This window comes from Trichosurus vulpecula, chromosome 1 (assembly GCF_011100635.1).
Source record: "Trichosurus vulpecula isolate mTriVul1 chromosome 1, mTriVul1.pri, whole genome shotgun sequence".
Lineage (NCBI taxonomy): Eukaryota > Metazoa > Chordata > Mammalia > Diprotodontia > Phalangeridae > Trichosurus > Trichosurus vulpecula.
Window position 1 is genome coordinate 50,010,076 of NC_050573.1, and position 18,525 is coordinate 50,028,600.

Consider the following 18,525-nt stretch of genomic DNA (forward strand, 5'->3'; position numbering starts at 1 on the left):
TGTGCAACTGTTTAAGGCTGAAGTCACATTCACTCTCAGCTAGGCACCAAGAATCAATTGCAATAACATAGCACAAGCTATGGAGACCCACCACTACCTACTCTTCCTGCTCCCTCTCAGCCCTCTTCTTTCCCCTAGACTATCACATCAGAGAAGCATTCAGGCCTAATGACTTCCTCAGAACACAGCTCTTAGATCCTCTCCCCCATTCTTGTTTGAACCTTCAGGTCGAAGCAGACAGAAGAATACACTCAGTCTTTCCACAGATGAAAGAATTTTTTTTTTCTAGAATGCTCCCTGCTCTCAGCCAGGTGAAAGACAAAGTGAAGCTGATTGCCTCTTCCCCACACCCCACATGCCACGCTTGTGGTTGTCTCGGTCACACCTGGTCATCTAAAGCATAGATTTAACTTCAGTATCATGAAGCTAGCCACTGACCTGTCACCCCAATCACCCAAGGACCACAGGTTCACTCTCAACATGACGCAAACATTGGCTTTCTGCAAAGACACCTGACTACTTTTCACTCCATTAATAAGCTTCTCTTTACAGATCTGCATTAAGCAAGCCTTGCTACGTATATCCACATGTGCAGGCAGATACTACACAACTCAAGAGAGGGAGAGATTGAAGCAATTCTGTTGTGCACAGTAAAATACTAGAAAAGAAAAAAAAACCCCAAGCTGTTATTGATTTTGGCACTTAAAGATGCCTGTGGAGTATATAGACTCTTATATTAGTGTTAAACTTCCCTTGGCCCTTATAGGCCGAACCCAGAATGTGGCCACGCTGCTCCAGTGAACCATCTGAATTCTGTGAATTAAAAAGGGCCAGCAGAGGTCAGTTTAAGGTCAATTAACAGCCAATCCAGGTTGTGCCAGTTTCCTCTTTGTTTCTTTGAATATTTGCTGCATTTTAAAAACTATCATTAATTGCATTTTTTCCATCCAAAGAATAAAATGGAAAAAAAATTATGTTGTACATTTGAGTAGAGGTCCAGCACCAAGTGCACCTGGGGGCCCAGATGGGGAAAGTACACATGGATTTTTAACATTGGCAATAGCTCAACCTTTGTAATTCTGTCCCCCATGAAAATTTCCCCTGAAATGACCAAACCACACAACAGATTTGTACTCACGAGGCTCTAACAGGTTGCTGAGACCACAAAGTTCTGACGGAAGAATTGGATCCATTCCTGAGGGTAGGAACCAGGAGAGACAAGGATGCCCCATTTCAGATGGCGGTCTCCTACTGAGTCTCCTCCCTGGGAGAAACAGCCTGGACTATAGCCAGATGGCAAGGTCAAAAATTATGCCAATTCTGAAATGGTATTCTATTAAATCACGGGGTTGGAGGAAAGGTTAGGGGGAGGGGGAATGACACACATGAGGGTTCCTGTTCCACTCACTAGATCACATGAGGGACCACACCCTTCTACCTGGGCCCACCCACACTGACCCCCTTGGGTCTCCAGCATTGCCATCCACAGACACCAATCATTCAGGTTCAGACTGGGCCCAGACAAAAGCTGCTTCCAGTCCAAACACATCCCTCATTGAAGACATCCTTACAAGACTGAGGTAGACTGTGACAGAAGAGGAAAAACATCATCACACCGCATCCTCCTGCAAATTTTTCATCAATAAAAATTGACACGCTTTTCGATTTCTTAAGAAAACAAATTTTTTACAGTGATTTATATTATATTAAAATAAATAAATTTATTTTCCTAATAAGAAAACCTTTCTGAATTAGAAAAAATGTGAGAATACATCTCTCTTCTTTCCTGATAACGTAGTGTTGAGCTGCTCACTACTACCTACAGGTTACTAGGGAAAATACAAAGCCCTACCTTGATCTCATCATGGCGACTTTGGAGCACTCGCCCCCTTCTATTCGCACCTTTGTCCAATCAGACCCATGACAATCTTTTAAGGGCTATCACTTCTATGCTATCTGTGCAAGGGGAAATCCCCCCGTGTCTTAGCCACAGGCTTGGCCCAGATTTCTTTTTCAGTCTTATCCCTGACCAAGAAGTTATGAGGCTGGAAGGAGGAACATTATTACTTCTCAATCCTGTTCTTAATCACAATTTTGGGAAGGGAGAAGCAGCACCCGGAAGCCTGCGGTAACAAGGCCACGGAATACCTGAGAACAAGTGGGCAAGCAAGAAAGCATGGGGAAGAGGGAGCCGGGGCCACCACAACCTCAGGGGTGACGGATAGGAGCAATTTTCTGAGAAAGCGAACTCCATATCTGCTCCGTCTGAGCCGCCACATTTACCCAATGAGGAACAGTTATGGTGTAAGGGCCAGAGATAAGTCATGCTGCGTGGACATTAAGGCCTGTATTTCACACTTCACCCTCCACCCACCAAGCTCCAGATCAAGACGGCGCTGCCCTGGCCAAAGGCCAAAGGCCATGCCAGGGACCAAGTCACTATTTGGGAGCTGTTGTTCCCCACCCACCTACACCGAAGGGTAGACACAGAGGGGAGATCAGAGGTGAGGACAGTGAGAATAGGATGGTTCTGTTGTGACTGACCCTTATTTTCCAGATGCTTGTCAATATGTGTCTATGTTGTTTTTCAAAGTATTTGGGTGGGGAGGGGGGGAGTGGGGAGAGGCGTGGGACTCTCCTGCATTTAAATACTTTTCTTCTAGTATTTATGAAAAACCTACATGAGAGAGAAAGGAAGCTGGACAGGTATGGAGATGAAAGGGACCTTTGAGAAAGGACAGGAAGGAGGAGGAAAAGGACAGAAGAAGAGATGGGTCCAGAAGAGGAAGGTGGGGTGGGAGAGAAGAAAATGAGGAAGAGAGAATGAAGAAGAGCAGCAAAAGATAGGAGGAGAAGAAAGAAGAGAGGAAAGGCTGGGAGAGAGGGGATGATAAGAGGAAAGGCAGACCAGGAGAAAGGAGGAAGAGGAGGAGCAGAGGAGGAAGAAGACAGAGGAGTGAGAGAGAAGACAAAGGTGGAGGAGGGTATCTGTGTCTCACACCTGCCCCTGCTGAGGCCTGGGCTCCCAGCTCTTGGCACGTACACACACACACACACACACACACACGCACGCACGCACGCACGCACGCACGCACGCACGCACGCACGCACGCACGCACACGCACTAAATAAATCAGGAACCTATTTCTAAAGCCTCAAGTACAAACTTAACTTGTCTCTTGGCTCCTCAGCTTGTGATCAGCTAAAATCAGTTTATTCTCAGATCACTCAGCACTCAGGGTCACTTTCAGACCAAAGAAACCACACCCGCAGAACACAGACCAAAAAAGCCCAAACCTAACAATCAAAAATAGTCAATAACTTATATGAAGTTAATGTTTAAAACTTAAAAAAAATTAAATATGTTTAAACCCAACAAAGATGTGCTCTAGGTTGCCACGGCAGGGGTGGGGGGAGGAGAGAGCTGGAGACCTCCATCCGATTGACTTTTTTTTCCTGGCTTTCTTTTTGGTCTTGAAAGGATCCCCAGCTTCAAGCTGAACCCCTTTTCTCCCCCCATCTCCCCAGAGATCCTGGCTCCCAGAAGATGCAACTACCAAACATAAATGAGCAAGTGAGAGAGAGAAGGGATAAGCATGGGGGTCTCATAACAAAAATCATTGATTTGGGGGTACGGTCACCCCAGCAAACTGGAGGAGGAGAGGCACATGCCCCTAAGGAGTCCAAAGCCCCCATGAGAATGATACAAGTCTTCCATTGATGTGTGTACAATGAGGGAGACACACGCTGGAGGTACAGACACACGGTACAGACACACACACACACACGTGTGCATACTCACATAGGTGCACACACACAAGCGCACACACTTGAGGGTTTCAGACCCATGAAAAAGTATGAGAGCAGCAGCTATTGGTCAATCTGAGGAACTAATATAACTGATTTGTGGTTTGTTTTTCTTAAAAAATATTCTTCAGTCTTAAACAAAAGAAACCTTTTCTGGGGAGTATCCTGAAAAGCCTGGAATTCTGCTGGGAAAGGATTTGTGTATGGGCTTGTTGGTGGTTTGGTTGGTTGGCTCCCCCCGCCCCCACTTTTGAAAGTTTTTTTTTTCCCCCACAAACAAGTGCTTTGCTTGGAGAAACGTGGACCCTGGCAAAACGTCCTGTGCTCACAAACACAGCAGGCCCAACTTCTCTTGGAGCTCGGGAGCTTCTTGTTTGGGAGCGGTGGTGACCGGAAGGCCAGCAGCTCCAGGAGGCTCCAGGAGCTCCCAGGCCACGGGTTTCACAGTGAGGTCCACAGACAGTCAGGCATGGCCGAGGTGGTGGTCAAAACAGAAACTAAACTCGGCACCCGAGTCATCGGACTGACTGGACAGAAATGAGAAGGAAGGGGTAGGGTCTGAGTCGTGTGTCAGTCACACGGTGGCAGCAATCAGAGGAATCCTGAGATTTCCCGGAGGGGGCGGGCCGTCCATCCGGTGAGAACATCAAAGCCCCAGGGGGAGCCTTACACACTCATCCCCAGTAGGGAAACGTTAGGAAGGGTTCGACCTTGGCAAGGAGAGGATGCGTCCATTCTTCTTGCCCCCGTTCATGTGGGTATAAGGTATCCGCTCCTCATAGTTTCCCTTAAGGCCCAGGGATGGCCCATTGTCCCTCCCCAGGACCTCGTCCCTCTGGGAGTACGAAGAAGGGTCCAGGGGGATGCTTTCCATGTTTTCAAAGTCCATCTCAAACTCCTCGCTCTCGGGGGGCTTGTTTTCCTCACTGTAAAAAAAGGAAACCTCCCGGAAGCTAGGGTGGAGGTCATCTTTCAGCATCTCGATGATCTCGATGAAGGTGGGGCGCATCTTGGGGTTGTACTGCCAGCACATCTGCATCAGGCTGTTCCTGGAAAAGGACAGAGAAAGAAAATCCTCAGTTATTTTCGCAGGGGCACCACAGTGCAGTGGGAGTCGGAGGCCCTCAGTTCCAATCTTGCCTCCTTCCCTTAACGCTGTGACCTTGGTTAAGGTAATTTGCCTCTACTGGACTTAGCTGCCTCATCAGGAAGATGGGGGGTGGGAGGGTGTTGGATGAAGCAGCCTTGGAGGTTCCTCTCCAGCTCCAAACCTGTACTCCTAGTATGGCCTCCTTTCTGTGTACACACAGACCCCAGGACTCTGGGGGCATGCGGCTGTCAAGGCGGCTCCCTCCTGCTGCTTCTAGGCTTCCGTGGGGATGACTGGACTCTGGAATGTGTGAATGGGCAGCCCCCAGGGCAGGATTCTGCAGTCAGGTTCAGGGTAGGAGAGGGCACTTAAGGCTAAAGTACTCTGGCACTGGCAAAGCAGATCGTAAGATCTGAAAATAACAGAAATAACGGCGGCTATTCTGCTTTCTGGGGGCATCAAGTAGAGAGTCACAAAATAACAGAAGGACATAACTAGAAGGCCCTGAAAACACATAGAGTGAGAGCAAGGGGGGCCCTTAGAACATAAGATGTGAGAGCTGGGAGGGGCTTTAGAACACAGGATGTCAGAGCTGGAAGGGGCCTTAGAACACAGGATGTCAGAACTGGGAAGGCCTTTAGAACACAGGATGTCAGAGCTGGGAAGGCCTTTAGAACACAGGATGTCAGAGCTGGGAGGGCCCTTAGAACACAGGATGTCAGAGCCCTTAGAACACAGGATGTCAGAGCTGGGAAGGCCTTTAGAACACAGGATGTCAGAGCTGGGAAGGCCTTTAGAACACAGGATGTCAGAGCTGGGAGGGCCCTTAGAACGCAGGATGTCAGAGCCCTTAGAACACAGGACGTCAGAGCTGGGAAGGCCTTTAGAACACAGGATGTCAGAGCCCTTAGAACACAGGATGTCAGAGCTGGGAGGGGCCTTAGGACACAGAGTGTCAGAACTGGGAAGGCTTTTAGAACACATGATATAAGGGCTGGGAAGGCCTTTAGAACACAGAATGGCAGAGCTGAGAGGGCCCTTAGGACATGGATAAAGCTTCACTTTACAAAGGAAGAAACTGATGCCGAGAGAAGGGAAGAAACACGGAAGCAGGGAAAGCTCTTATGCTCAGCAGCCATATGATCATGGACATATTGGAAGGTCTGGCTATATTGTGGAAAGTGGGCTGGATCTGGAGACCGAAGCCTTGGGTTTGAATCCTGGCTAACTATACTTACTACCTACATAACCTAGGTCAAATGACTTGCCCAGATTGGGCTTTCTTTTTCCTCCTCTGCAAAACCGACAGGGCAGCTGGCTTCCCCTTCCATCTCTCAATCTTTCATCCTATCTCCGCCTCTTCTGCCAAATAGGAATAATGAATGACACACCGCCTAGAGGGATGATCCTGGGCAAGTCACCAAAATGCTCTGAGCCTCAGTTTCTATATCTGTAAAACGGGGATAACCCTAAATGCGTGCTTGTGTTAGAGCAAAAGTCGGAGAGTTAGGAGAACAATTCACAGTGACAGTAGCACCATGGAGAAGAACAATGTGGAGAGACTTGGGAACATTGATCCAGCAATGATGAATCTCGAGTCCAGAAGGCAGGAGAGGAGACACAATCACGCCATCCACATCCAGAGCTGATGGGCTCGAGACGAAGAATAGCAGGGATGTTGGGGCACAGCCAATGGAGGAATTAGTTTTGCTGGACTATGTGTATTGCCTATGATGGTTTAAAATTTTATTTCTATTAAAGGTGGAAAGGAAAAAGGGAGGGAAGAGAATAAGCATTTATATGGCGCCTACTGTGTCCAAAGGGCTTTACAAATATTATCTCGTTTGACCCTCACAATGACCCTGTATCATTTTACAGATGAGGAAACTGAGGCAAATAGAGGTTAAGTGACTTGCCCAGTGTCGCACATCTGATGAGGAGACATAATAAACACCTGTAAAAATAAGTTTATTCAAAAATTATTTGTATTACCTAACTCCCAGAGTGTTGTGGGAGTCAAATGAGATAATATGTGTAAAACTCAATCGATTTTATTATTATGATTTTATTATTATTAATTATTGCCTACCTCACAAGTTTGCTGTAGGGAAAATACCTTTAAGAGCTACAGAAATGGGAACTTTTATTGCAAAAAATGAGAATCTTTTGTCAGGGCTCATTTCAATCTCTGCCTTTTCAAAATACTTACACTCTTTCTGGACAATTATCGGGTTGGTCCAGGTACCCTCCATCCATCACAAATTTCAGGACCTGCTCATTAGACAGGCCTTGGTAAGGCTGCTCAGCCAGGCTGCTGATCTCCCACAGGACCACGCCAAAGGACCTGTGAGTGAAAGCATGAAAGTGACTGTCAGAGGGAAGTGCCAGGAGCTTCGGTCTTCCTGTGGGCAGCGCCAAAGCTCTGAACCCCACCCTCTCCCCAACTCATTACTGAAGTCTACAAGATCCTGGGAGACCCTCACATTGGGCAACATAGCCTTCTCACTTACCACACATCCGAATAGGTAGTGAAGACGCCATCTTTTAAAGATTCTGGCGCCATCCACCTCACTGGGAGCAAGCCCTTGCCCCCTTTTCGATAATAATCTGTCTCATAGATGTCTCTGGTCATTCCAAAGTCTGGCAACAAACAGTTTAAAGGCTGTTAGAGAGAGACCTCATGGACAACTCCCTCCCCTCATCCCATTTCCCCACCAATCTCTCCTCTCCCAACCATACAGTCTACAAAAAAACCTTGAAAGTGACTAATGTGATGATTCAGGAATCAAGCCTAGACATAGACTTGGTCATTTTAATTGTCCAATCACGTTACTCCACTGCTAGAAAAATGTTCAGCGGCTCCCTCTTGCCTCCTGAGTAAAGTTCAAATTCTTCTACCTGGTGTTCAAGGCCATGAACTCATTCATGCTGTGAACTCTCCCACCTTCTTGCCTTTCCTTCTGCTGTTCCCTCCTCCTGGAATGCCTTCCCTCCCTCTTCATTTTATATTTCCTCTCCATCCTTTAAAGGTCAGCTCATGCTGTCTCTCTCAGGAAGTCTTGCCCTCATCACCTGTTCCATAATTACCATCCCACCCCCTGGACCCTGATTAATGCTTAGCACCTAATATTTGCATCCCATAACATTGTTTATTATTGTTGACTGAATTTGTGTCTCATATCTCCCTATGAGGCTGGACATTCTATGAGGGCAGGGGTCCCAGCTCCAGACTGGGGACAAGGGATATACTGGAGCCGACTTGCTCACGAGAGACCCTGATTGCTAAATTTTCAGTGTGAGCATTTATCCCTCAGAAACAGACAACCCTAAATCAGGGCTTGGGTTATTGTTTTGTTGACTCCCCACCCCGGCTCTAGATTTAAGTGCAGATTAAACTTCAAAGTGTGCTATGCAAATTTTGTTGTTAGTAGGGTTCCCCCACCACTACCCTAGGGACCTGGTTGTTAAACATTTACTAGCTCACCCCTACCTGGAAAGGACCTTAGAAACCATCTATTCACAGAATCTCAGAACCACAGGTTCGCAGATCCAGAGCTTCGTTCCCCTCCTGACTGTTTCTGATGCCCTGGATTTTGCCACTATATTTCAGCGGCCTTCTCATCCTGAGACAATCCTTCATTTCCCTTCTGGGCTCTCCTTCTGACTTTGTGCCCCTGTGTGGGTACCTGGGTACTTCCCTACCTCTGCCAGCCCTCTCCCTCTTGCTTTTCAGCTCCCATTAGAATGAAAACTCCTTGAGGGGCAGGGACTGTCTCTTTTCTTTTGTATTTATATCCCTAGTGCTTAGCCCACTGCCTGGCATGTAGTAAGTGCTCAATAAATGCTTTTTGCTTGTGCGCCTGCAAGGAAACTAACAAGTCATTTAGTCTAGCCTCATTTTGCAGATAAAGAAACTGAGCCCCAGAGAGGTTCATTGACTTGCCCTGGGCCACATTGAGAGTAAGCGGCAGAACTAGACTATATGTTCTCTAAAATTTTCTCCTCTCTTAGCATTACAATACAGTAGGTGCTCACTGATTGTATGCTGAATCACAAGGAGCCAAGCAAATGCACTCTCATCTCAAATCTGACCTCAGATGAGATTTTTTTTCTTCCCAAGCCCCAACAACCTACCTCCTATCTTTACAGTAAAGTCTTCGGCAACCATACAGTTCCGGGCAGCAAGGTCTCTGTGAACAAATTTCTTGGCATTCAAATAGGCCATGCCATCTGCAATCTCCACGGCCATCTGTATGATCTCCCGGAGGGTGGGGGGAGGGCGACCAGGGTTGTTCTAAAGGGAGAACAGGTGGGTGAATGGAATAAAAACTCAGCAGAAATGGGCCCCAAAAAGGTTTTGCTACCCAGGCTCTTTTTTTTTTGGACCAACTGACCTCTGCGTCTGGCCGCAGGGAGCGGAGGTAACTCTTCAGGTCCCCGTGCACCATCAGCTCCATGACCACCAGGGTGGGCTGCCCTTTGGAGACTACCCCCAAAAGGCGGACCTGCAGGATGAAGACAGGCTTGGCTTAGACAAGTGTCCCTAGGTAGGGCTTGGAGGGTAGGGTAGGGTGGGCAAGGGAGAAAGAAGAGTACCAAAACCCAGAAGGGCCCTCAAAAGGGAGAGATGCATTAGCTGAAATGAACTCTCTAAACTGTGCCAACACCATTTTCCTTAGAACTCAGCTCTATGATGGTCACTGTATTATCTTGGGTAACTTCCTTCTTTTCTCTGTTCTCAGTTTCCCTGTTTCCCTAAAATCATAAGTTACCACCCCAGGACAGGGCCCAGAGAAGTGCTTTCTTTGCCTTCTCCAGACTATCAGCGCCTACATCTGGTTCTCCTCAGCCTCCCCTAGGATGGGAGCTCTCTGAAGGCAGGGCTTAGGTCTGCCCCTCCTCTCTCCCCTACCCTTCATATCTGAGGTGGGCTGGGCACATGTTATCTATGGAGGGGCTTTCCCCCCACTACATATGACCTGGATTGGTAGCACTCTCGACGTGTGTCTTAAAGCCACCGTTGGCAAACACACACGGATGTCACTCACCACATGATGACAGCTGAAGCCCTTCATGACGGAGGCCTCATTCAGGAACTCAATACGCTCCCGGAGGCTGGCAGATTCATTCACTGTCTTCACGGCCACTCGGGTCTCGGCCTCTCCCTTGACAATGTCCTTGGCATTGCCCTCGTAGACCATGCCAAAAGAGCCTTGGCCAAGCTCACGGAGGAGGCTGATTTTCTCTCGAGCTACTTCCCACTCATCTGGTACATAAACTGCAACAATCCACAAAAGACCCCTGGTGTTTGTGGGACATCCATGGCTCCCTTTACAGAGTGCTTGGTAGTCACCATGACCCCGGAATCTTGCCACCACCCTTTGAGGTTGGGACCATTTTGTGGAGCAACAAACTACAGCCCGCACTTGCCCAAGATCACACAGCCAGTCAGGGTAGGAGTAGAACCCGGGTCAAAATCATAGACTTAAAGCAGGAAGTGACCTAGAGGCCATCCTCGCCAATGCCCTCATTTCACAGAGGCCCAGAGTGATGCCCACATTTATACATCTACTAAGAGGCAGAGTCACGAGTGCAATAGAAGGATTCCTGGTGTACTATCTTCAAGGCTGCCTCTCAAAATTATATCCTCGCAGTCAGCAGTGGGATCTGAACCTGCACCTTTGGGAAGAGTGAAGTCTAAATGTGTGGATCCTTCTCTTGTGCTCCTGCTCCTGCCCAGGGATGAGCTGGTAGGGATAGGAGTTAGAGAGCACAGGTGCTTCATAGAAACAGCAAGGTGGGGAGGCGACAGGCCCACAGATTTCAAGTTTCTCTTCTCATCACTCATGACAGACATTTTTTATTCCCATTCTAAATTTATGATCCAATGATACTGAAGGGCAAGGCTGATGCAACCTCTAGACTTCTTATACATGCTCTTGGGCACAGAGAGGGTGGGATATCATGCATGTAATTCAGGGGCAGGGACCCAGAACTCCAAGCCTAAGGAAGGAAGGGCTGAAAAATTAAGGTTTGGCCAACTCTGTCACCCCTCACCCTCTAATCATTCCTTAAATAGAAAGGAGATATATGGACTGGGGACACACACACATACACACATGCATGGGCCCACACATGACTCAGTTGCAATGGCCCACATGTCCCTAGGGGGCGAGGTGCTCACCATCACTGGCACTGAGGTATTCTGGATTGGAAGAGGCGAACAGTGGGCCCGTCGGTCCTTCCGTTTGCCTAGAATAACAGGGAAGGAAAAGCCCAAATGGCTTTAGGCTCTGCACAGAACCCCAGAAGCTGTTAGATTCTTTGGGGAATCCTGAAGGTCATTATGTTCTTTGTGGAACCCTGGGGTTCATGAGACCCCTCCTGGAATGCTGGGGGCCATGAAATTCTTGGTGCAACTCAGCAGCTGGTTAGATTTTTACTGAAAGTCCCTTGTGAATTCATTCATGCGAATAAATTACTACAAATTCACTAAGTTTTTAAGGAGCCCTGTGGATCACTCAATTCTTTGGAGAGGAAGAGGGGTCCAGAATCCTACAAATGACTCAAGTCTTCAGGGAAGCCTACAGACAACTGGATTCTTAATGAGAGCTCGGCATTCGCCACGTTAGAGGATCCTGGAGGGTGCACATTTTTCTATGGAATTCTGGGATCTCTAGGTTCCTTAAAGGCATATTTGTTTTACAGAGGGAAGAGGGATAGGAAGTGAAATCCCAGATAAGGAAAATCCTTCTCCCAAGGCCAGTCAGAACCTTCTCTGTAACTTGGACTTTTGAGAGAGGCACTGAAACTTGAAATGACTCAGGGTCACAGAGCCAGTGGGGGACAGAAGTGGGATTTGAACCCAGGTCTGCCTGGCTCCCAGGCCAGCTCTCAATCTACTACACCATACTGACTCATCTGATCCCCTAACCCAATCATAAATTATCTTTCCTTTCTCTGACCTCCCAAAGCATGGCAGGACTACAAAGGCTATTCACTCCCTTCTATTCCCTAGCATTGTCTCTGTAAAAATATGGCCTATTGGTATAGGTGTCACAGCTTATTTATGACCTCCAAGGGGACTGTCTGTCCTGAACCAATCCCCCAAACTCGACACACAGAAGGCATTTAATAAATGCTTGCTGAGCAAATACATAGCTGAAGTCCCATGGGTCTCCCACTAGAAAGTCTTTCTGTTCTACAGGCACCAGTCAGCATCTGGAACATGAGGCCCAAGAGGCAGGCTTTGAGCTTTGGGTGGTAGCTGGTAACACCCATGGAAAGTGAACTGTTCATTACTTGGGTTTTCTTGCATGTGTGTGTGTGTGTGTGTGTGTGTGTGTGTGTGTGTGTGTCTTGGTGCTGTCTTGGTGTACGTGTCTTTGTGCTACCAAAACACTATCTATCCTTTTCTACCCAGGCTACCTGCCCCTTTTTTTAAATTTAAATTTTTAATTTCATTATTTCACTTGCACTCACCTCTTCTTCACAAAGACATAAACAGCCGCAACCACGCTGATCAAGAAAATGATAATGATGACTGGGCCGATGACAATTTTTGCAATATTTGATGGGACATCTACTAAAACAAAAAAAAACAAACCAAAAAGAGGCAACGTTCATACAGTGTTAATTTGGAATCACAAAAACCCAGGTTCAAAACTCACCCCTGACATTTAACAGCTGGACCTTCGATGAGAAGGTCCATCTCCCTCGCACCCACGTCCCTCCTCTTGAAGGTGAGAGGCTTGGCCTATCTGGTGTGTCAAGTTCCTTCCACCTTGGAATCGAGGGGCCCATGTCCCAACACTGTTCACACAAGCATCAATGATCATGGATCCAAACACACCTGTTACCCACCTGAAATCCCACCTTCTGTAAGACATCTTTCTTGGTCCCCCTTAACGCTACGGCCTTTTCTCTGAGATTATCTTCAATTTACAGCTCATTTGTACATAGTTCTGCACGTGTTTTCTCCTTCACTCAAATGTAAGCTCCTTGAGGACAAGACTTGTTTTTGCCTTTCTCTGTGTCTCCAACACTAAGCACTGTGGCTGGCCCATAGTAGGTGCTTTTAGCTTGTAGATTAATGGACCGAAACTGCCCTCAATCTGACTCCTCTGCCCTTGGGTGTTGTCTCTGGGGGGAGTTTCCTCACATGTCCCTGATTCACTGCTCAGGGTCCTGAAGGTATAGGTGAGGTAACAAAGCTGAAGGTGAAGAACTTTGCCCCCCTACACACTGATGGTGTGAGCGCCAGGCAGAGTAGAGAGAACACGAGCCTTGGAGTCAGGACTCGGATTCAATCCCAACACTAACTCTTGCAACTGTGTGACTCCGGGCAAGTCCCTTGGTCTCTCTGAACCTGTTTCCCTCTCTTTAAAATGGGGATATTAGATGGAAATGCTTTCCATGATTGCATGTGTACAACCCATATCAGACTGCTTAGTGTCTCAGGGAAGGAAGGATGGGAGGGAAAGAATCTGGAACTAAAAATTTTTTTTAAATGTCAAAAAATTGTTTTTACATGTAATTGAGGAAAAAAGATATTATTTTTAAAAGGGACATTGGCTAATAACAAATTATACTATATAGATTCCAATAAATTAATAATATAATGCCTAAGCTCACAAGACCACAGTGAGACTCAGATGAAATACTGGATGTAAAGTATTCTGCAGCCTGTAAGAGGCTAGATAAAAGTCAGCCACTGCTATTACCACTGTTAGCGGCATTATTATTAGTGAATGGCCAGGGCTTTACAGTTTGTGAAGCATTTTCTTTACCCAGACTGGCACCTCTGATCCTTACAACAACCACGTGAAGATGGTATGATCATTATCTCTCTTTTCTAGATGAGGAAACTGAGGCAGACAGAGATTAAGTGGCCAGCCTAGGGTCGTATCACTAGCTGGTGTCTGAGGCAGAACTTTGGACTCCAAACCCATTGCACTTCCCACTCTCTAGAGAGTTTCTTGGCTCAGCCCAGCCTCCTACAGGTAGCCTTCTCTGCACTCTAGCACACATTCTCTCTCTGTCTCTCCCCCCCATCCTCTCTGTCCCTCTCCCTCTCTCCTCTCTCTCTCCCCCTCTCCACTCTCTCTCTCCCCGCCCTTCTTCTCTCCCCCCTCCCTCTTCTTCTCTCTCTCCTCCCTTTCCTTTTCTCCTTCTCTCTCTCTCTCTCTGTCTCTCCTCTCACAGCACAGACTGTCCAGGCCACTCATCTTGCGGGGATCACACACTTCTCTCCCATGAGACCATGAGACGGTCAAGCAAAGGACCAGGTCTTAGAAGGGTTTACAGCCTCCTGGCATACAATAGGCAAGTCATTCCTGATTGACAGAAGGAACTTACAATAATCTGCAACATAGAAGTAGGTGTGCTCAGTCCATGAGCCATTTCCGGCCAAAGAGGTAGCTCGGATGCGAACGGTGTAGTTGCCTGGCTGGAGACCCTTGAGTCTGCAGCCCTGTTCGTTGGCATAATGTTTTCGGGAAACACAGAGATGCAGCTCCTGATTGGGGGGTGGGGAGGGGAGAGGTGGGGGAGAGATAAGGGCAAGAGGAAGAACAAGACAAGAGAAGAGGTTATCTTTTGTTTTTCTTGTTTTGGCATCATCCTACAATCTCACTGCTGTGAGGCTACACACATGAGGCTGCCTGGGCAGCCAAATCTGCCATTTTGAACAAAGTGAGGGATCAGCCTGATGGGAAGTGGTCAGACTTGGGAGAAAATCTTTACAACTAGTGTCTCTGATAAAGGCCTCATTTCTAAAACATACAGGGAATTGAGTCAAATATATAGGAATAGAAGTCATTCCCCAATTGAGAAATGGTCAAAGGATATATGAACAGGCAGTTTTCAGAAGGAGAAATTAAAGATATCTATAGGCATATGAAAAAATGCTCGAAATCACTACTGATTAGAGAAATGCAAATCAAAACAACTCTTAGATACCACATCTCTCCTGTCAGATTGGCTAAAATAACAAAACAGGAGAATGATAAATGCTGGAGAGGATGTGGGAAAACTGGAACATTGTTACATTGCTGGTGGAGTTGTGAACTGATCCAGTCATTTTGGAGAGCAATTTGGAACTATGCCCAAAAGGCTATAAAAATGTTCATACCCTTTGACCCAGCAATACCACTTCTAGGGTTGTATCTCAAAGGGATCACACAAGCGGAAAAAGGACCCATATGTACAAAAATATTTATAGTGGCTCTTTTTGGAGTAGCTAAGAATTGGAAATCACACACACACACATTAGATCATAAGATCACAGATGCAGGGACCCTCCAGGTCTACAAGTACAACTCTCTCATTTTACAGTAGAAGGAATTTGAGCCTGGGAAGGGCGGTGACTTGCCCAGGGTCACAAAAGGAGCAAATTCGAAAGCTGGGATCTGAACCCAGGTGTTCCCAACTCCCAAGTCCAGCACTCTATTCAATATAGCTCGATGATTCTCAATACCCCCATAAAAGTCCTGGAAGGCAAACAAGGAAGGGGGTGATTATCCACATTTTGCAGATCGAGAAACTAAAGCCCAGAGGGAAGAAAAGTCTGGGTAACAGGGCAGTAGATCATCAGAAGAGCCGAGACTCAGCCCCAAACTTCCTGATCCTCAGTTCAGGGGTCTCTCCGTTAACAATAATAACTACACCTACTGCTTCATGTTTACAGGTGTTTTGAAGTTTAAAAAGTACTTTATTCTGTGAGGCAGCTTGTCAGCACAGTGATCGGAACCCTGGGCCTCAAGTCTGGAAGATCTGAATTCAAATCCAGACTCAAACACTTACTAGCCGGGTGACTCTGTGCATGTCATTTAATCTGTTTGCCTCAGTTTCCCTATCTGGTAAGTGCTAGAGAAATGTTTATTCCCTTCCCTTCCCCATGAGGGAGTCAGTGCATATCCTCATTTCACAGATGAAAACTGAGGCCCACAAAGGGGAAAATGACTTTCCCATAGCCATGTAACTCAAATAAGTATTAAAAAACTTTAATCAGGAGTTCTGACAACAGCCAGCCGCATCAGTACAAAGTTCTATAAAACATTTTACACAGACGACTTCATTTAATCCTCATAAAATCCCTGGGAGGTTGGGTGCTACTATCATGTCCACTTTATAGATGAGAAAAATGAGGTCAGTCAAGGTGAAGTAATTTGCCCTTGGCTACACAGCTAGTAAGTGTCAGAGGCAGGATGTGAACCCAAGCCTTCTTGACTTCAGGTATATTGCTGCTTCTGCTCTTCCCCACAGCCCTCCTCACACAAAGCTGCCAGCTCCTTCCGTTTGCAGAAGAGTTAATGGAAGCCGAGGGAGGACAAGCCACTTGGGCCAAAGTCAAACACTGAGTTAATCAATGGTCAAGTCAGGGGGAGAACCAACTTCTTCTAGCGTCTCAGCCTAAGGTTCTGTCCATAACCTCAGGCTGCCTTTGAGGGTACAGCACAGAATACCTGCCCAATAAATGGTTATTAAGTGACTGATTGAGTGGCTGAGGGCTAAGAGAGATGAGTATCCAATGAGGAGTGACAGAAAGGAAGAAAGAGAACGCTCCCACCCCAATTCCTTCTCCATTCTTCCCAGGCTTTTTTCAGGAAACCAGAAGTGTTTCATAACCTAATTAAGACCATGATGATGCCAGCAGCAAGAACCTCCCATGAAGGGGAGAGGGGGAGAAGGAGGGAGAGCATCACCACAAAGGTCCCCATTACAGTGTGTAGGGGCTGTGAGAATCCCGGTCTGGGTCCAGAAGCCTGGGTTCAAATACCAGTTATGACACTTTCTAGCTGCGACACCCTGGGCAAGCCACTCTGCCTTAGTTACTAACCTCATCTGTAAAGACTGATGCTAATCAACTTTGCAGAAAAAGCTCTTTATGAGACATGAACAGTGGTGGGATTCAGCACTGGTTCCCTACAATCGGTACCTAATTTTAGGAGTGGAGGCGGGGCCTGTGCCCATTACATCAGCGGCAAGGGTGGCGCCTCAACTAGGTTCCTCGGAGAAGCGGTGGTTATATCATTTGAATCCCACCACCAGACATAAAGTACTGTGTAAAGGACATCTAGGGCTATTCTTTCTCTCCATGTTCTATGTGCCAGGTTATTTACAGGTTGCCTTCCCCCGTTAAAATGTGAGCTCCTTGAGGGAAGGGACTGGCTTTTTTGCCTTTTGCTGTACCCTGAGAATTTAGCTGGGGATACTCCTTATGGGATCTGGCAAAGAGAAAGCACTTAGATCCTTGCTGATTGACCAGCTGACTACAAGGTACTGGAGCCGAGATTGCTAGGCCCACGCTAGAGCAGAGCACAAGTGGAAAACATGGATGGGAGAAAAAAAGAGCCTGAAACTCACTCCATATGCACAGCATGTGACCCTGATCACCAGCAAAAAAATCAAGCAGAAAAACAACTCCGTTCAAAGGTCATGCTCTTCTAGGTAGGGACCAGAGGACAGAGGCTGAATTCAGGGCAGATGCTAGGGACAGCTGTCCTGGAACAGGCTCAGGGCAGCTTGCAGATGCCCTGGCAGGGAGGAAGGGGTGAGTAAGGACAAGGAGGACTAGGCTAAGTTTTAGAGCTAAAAAGCAGCTAAACCAGATATTGGGCCTTTTGCTTTAGTGCCATGAATACTGGATTTGGAGTCGGAAGTTCAAATCCCAGTTGGGCCTTTTGCTGATCTGACTCCATCCCATCTTCCTCACATCACCCCTTCTACCATGCCCATTCCCTCATTTATCTTTACTCTTTCCCTTGTCTACTGGTTCCTTCCCTACTGCCTGTGTCTCTCCTACCCTCAAAAAACTGTCAACTGATCCATTCCCACTAATTCAGTTCGGTCATTTTTCAGTTGTGTTTGACTTTTCATGATCCTATTTGGGGTTTTCTTGACATACTGGAGTGGTTTGCCACTTCCTTCTCCAGCTCATTTTGCAGATGAGGAAACTGAGGTAAACAGGGTGAAGTGTCTTGGCCAGGTCACCCAGCTAGGAAGTGTCTGAGGCTAAATTTGAACTCAGGTCTTCCTGACTCCAGTCCCAGTGCACTTTGCCATCTAGCTGTCCCTATTCCCACTAACTATTGTACTGCATCTTTTCTCCCTTTTGTGGCTAAACTTCTTCAGAAGGCTGTGGACAATTGATGCCAAAACCAATGACCTTTTCTCAACCCTCATCCTTCTTGACCTCTCTGTGACCAAGGCTCTCTTAATCACCCTCTTCTCTGTGATACTTTTTTCTTCCTAGGTTTCCATGACACTCTCCTATCCTGGCTCTCCTCCTACCTCCCCAAACACTTCTTCTCAGTCTCCTTCACTGGATCTTCATCCTCCAGATCATATCTGTTGACTGTGGGTGTCTCCAAGGGCTCTATCCTGGGTCATCTTCTCTTCTCCCTCTATACTATTCCACTGGGTGATCTCATCAGCTCCCATGGATTTAATGCTGATGATTCTCAGATTTATTTATTCAGTTCTAAACTTTCAGACTCATATTTCCAACAGGCTATTGGTCATCTAAAGATGGAGTTCCTGCAGACATCTAGAACTTAACCTGTTCAAAACTTAATTTGTTATTTTTTCATTATAGGTTTCTGGTTGGTTACCCTGCCTCAAACCTC

The 18,525-nt window shown here is 46.9% G+C and overlaps 1 protein-coding gene across 2 annotated transcripts in view; it reads right to left on the minus strand.

Annotated features, from left to right (window-relative positions):
* Nucleotides 1-2,909: 2,909 nt before the first annotated feature.
* INSR (insulin receptor) overlaps nt 2,910-18,525 on the minus strand; it is a 150,872-nt gene continuing 135,256 nt past the window's right edge. Inside the window, exons 14-22 of one of the 2 annotated variants that reach the window (XM_036758164.1) lie at nt 14,255-14,414; nt 12,380-12,479; nt 11,082-11,149; nt 9,946-10,175; nt 9,292-9,402; nt 9,032-9,191; nt 7,408-7,537; nt 7,107-7,241; nt 2,910-4,856 (exon numbers count right to left, since the gene is read on the minus strand). In XM_036758164.1, coding sequence (XP_036614059.1) covers nt 4,502-4,856; nt 7,107-7,241; nt 7,408-7,537; nt 9,032-9,191; nt 9,292-9,402; nt 9,946-10,175; nt 11,082-11,149; nt 12,380-12,479; nt 14,255-14,414 — 1,449 coding nt within the window. In that variant the 3' untranslated portion in view covers nt 2,910-4,501. Of the gene's footprint in view, nt 4,857-7,106; nt 7,242-7,407; nt 7,538-9,031; nt 9,192-9,291; nt 9,403-9,945; nt 10,176-11,081; nt 11,150-12,379; nt 12,483-14,254; nt 14,415-18,525 lie in introns of both variants that reach the window. The other variant, XM_036758159.1, reaches the window with a different exon arrangement.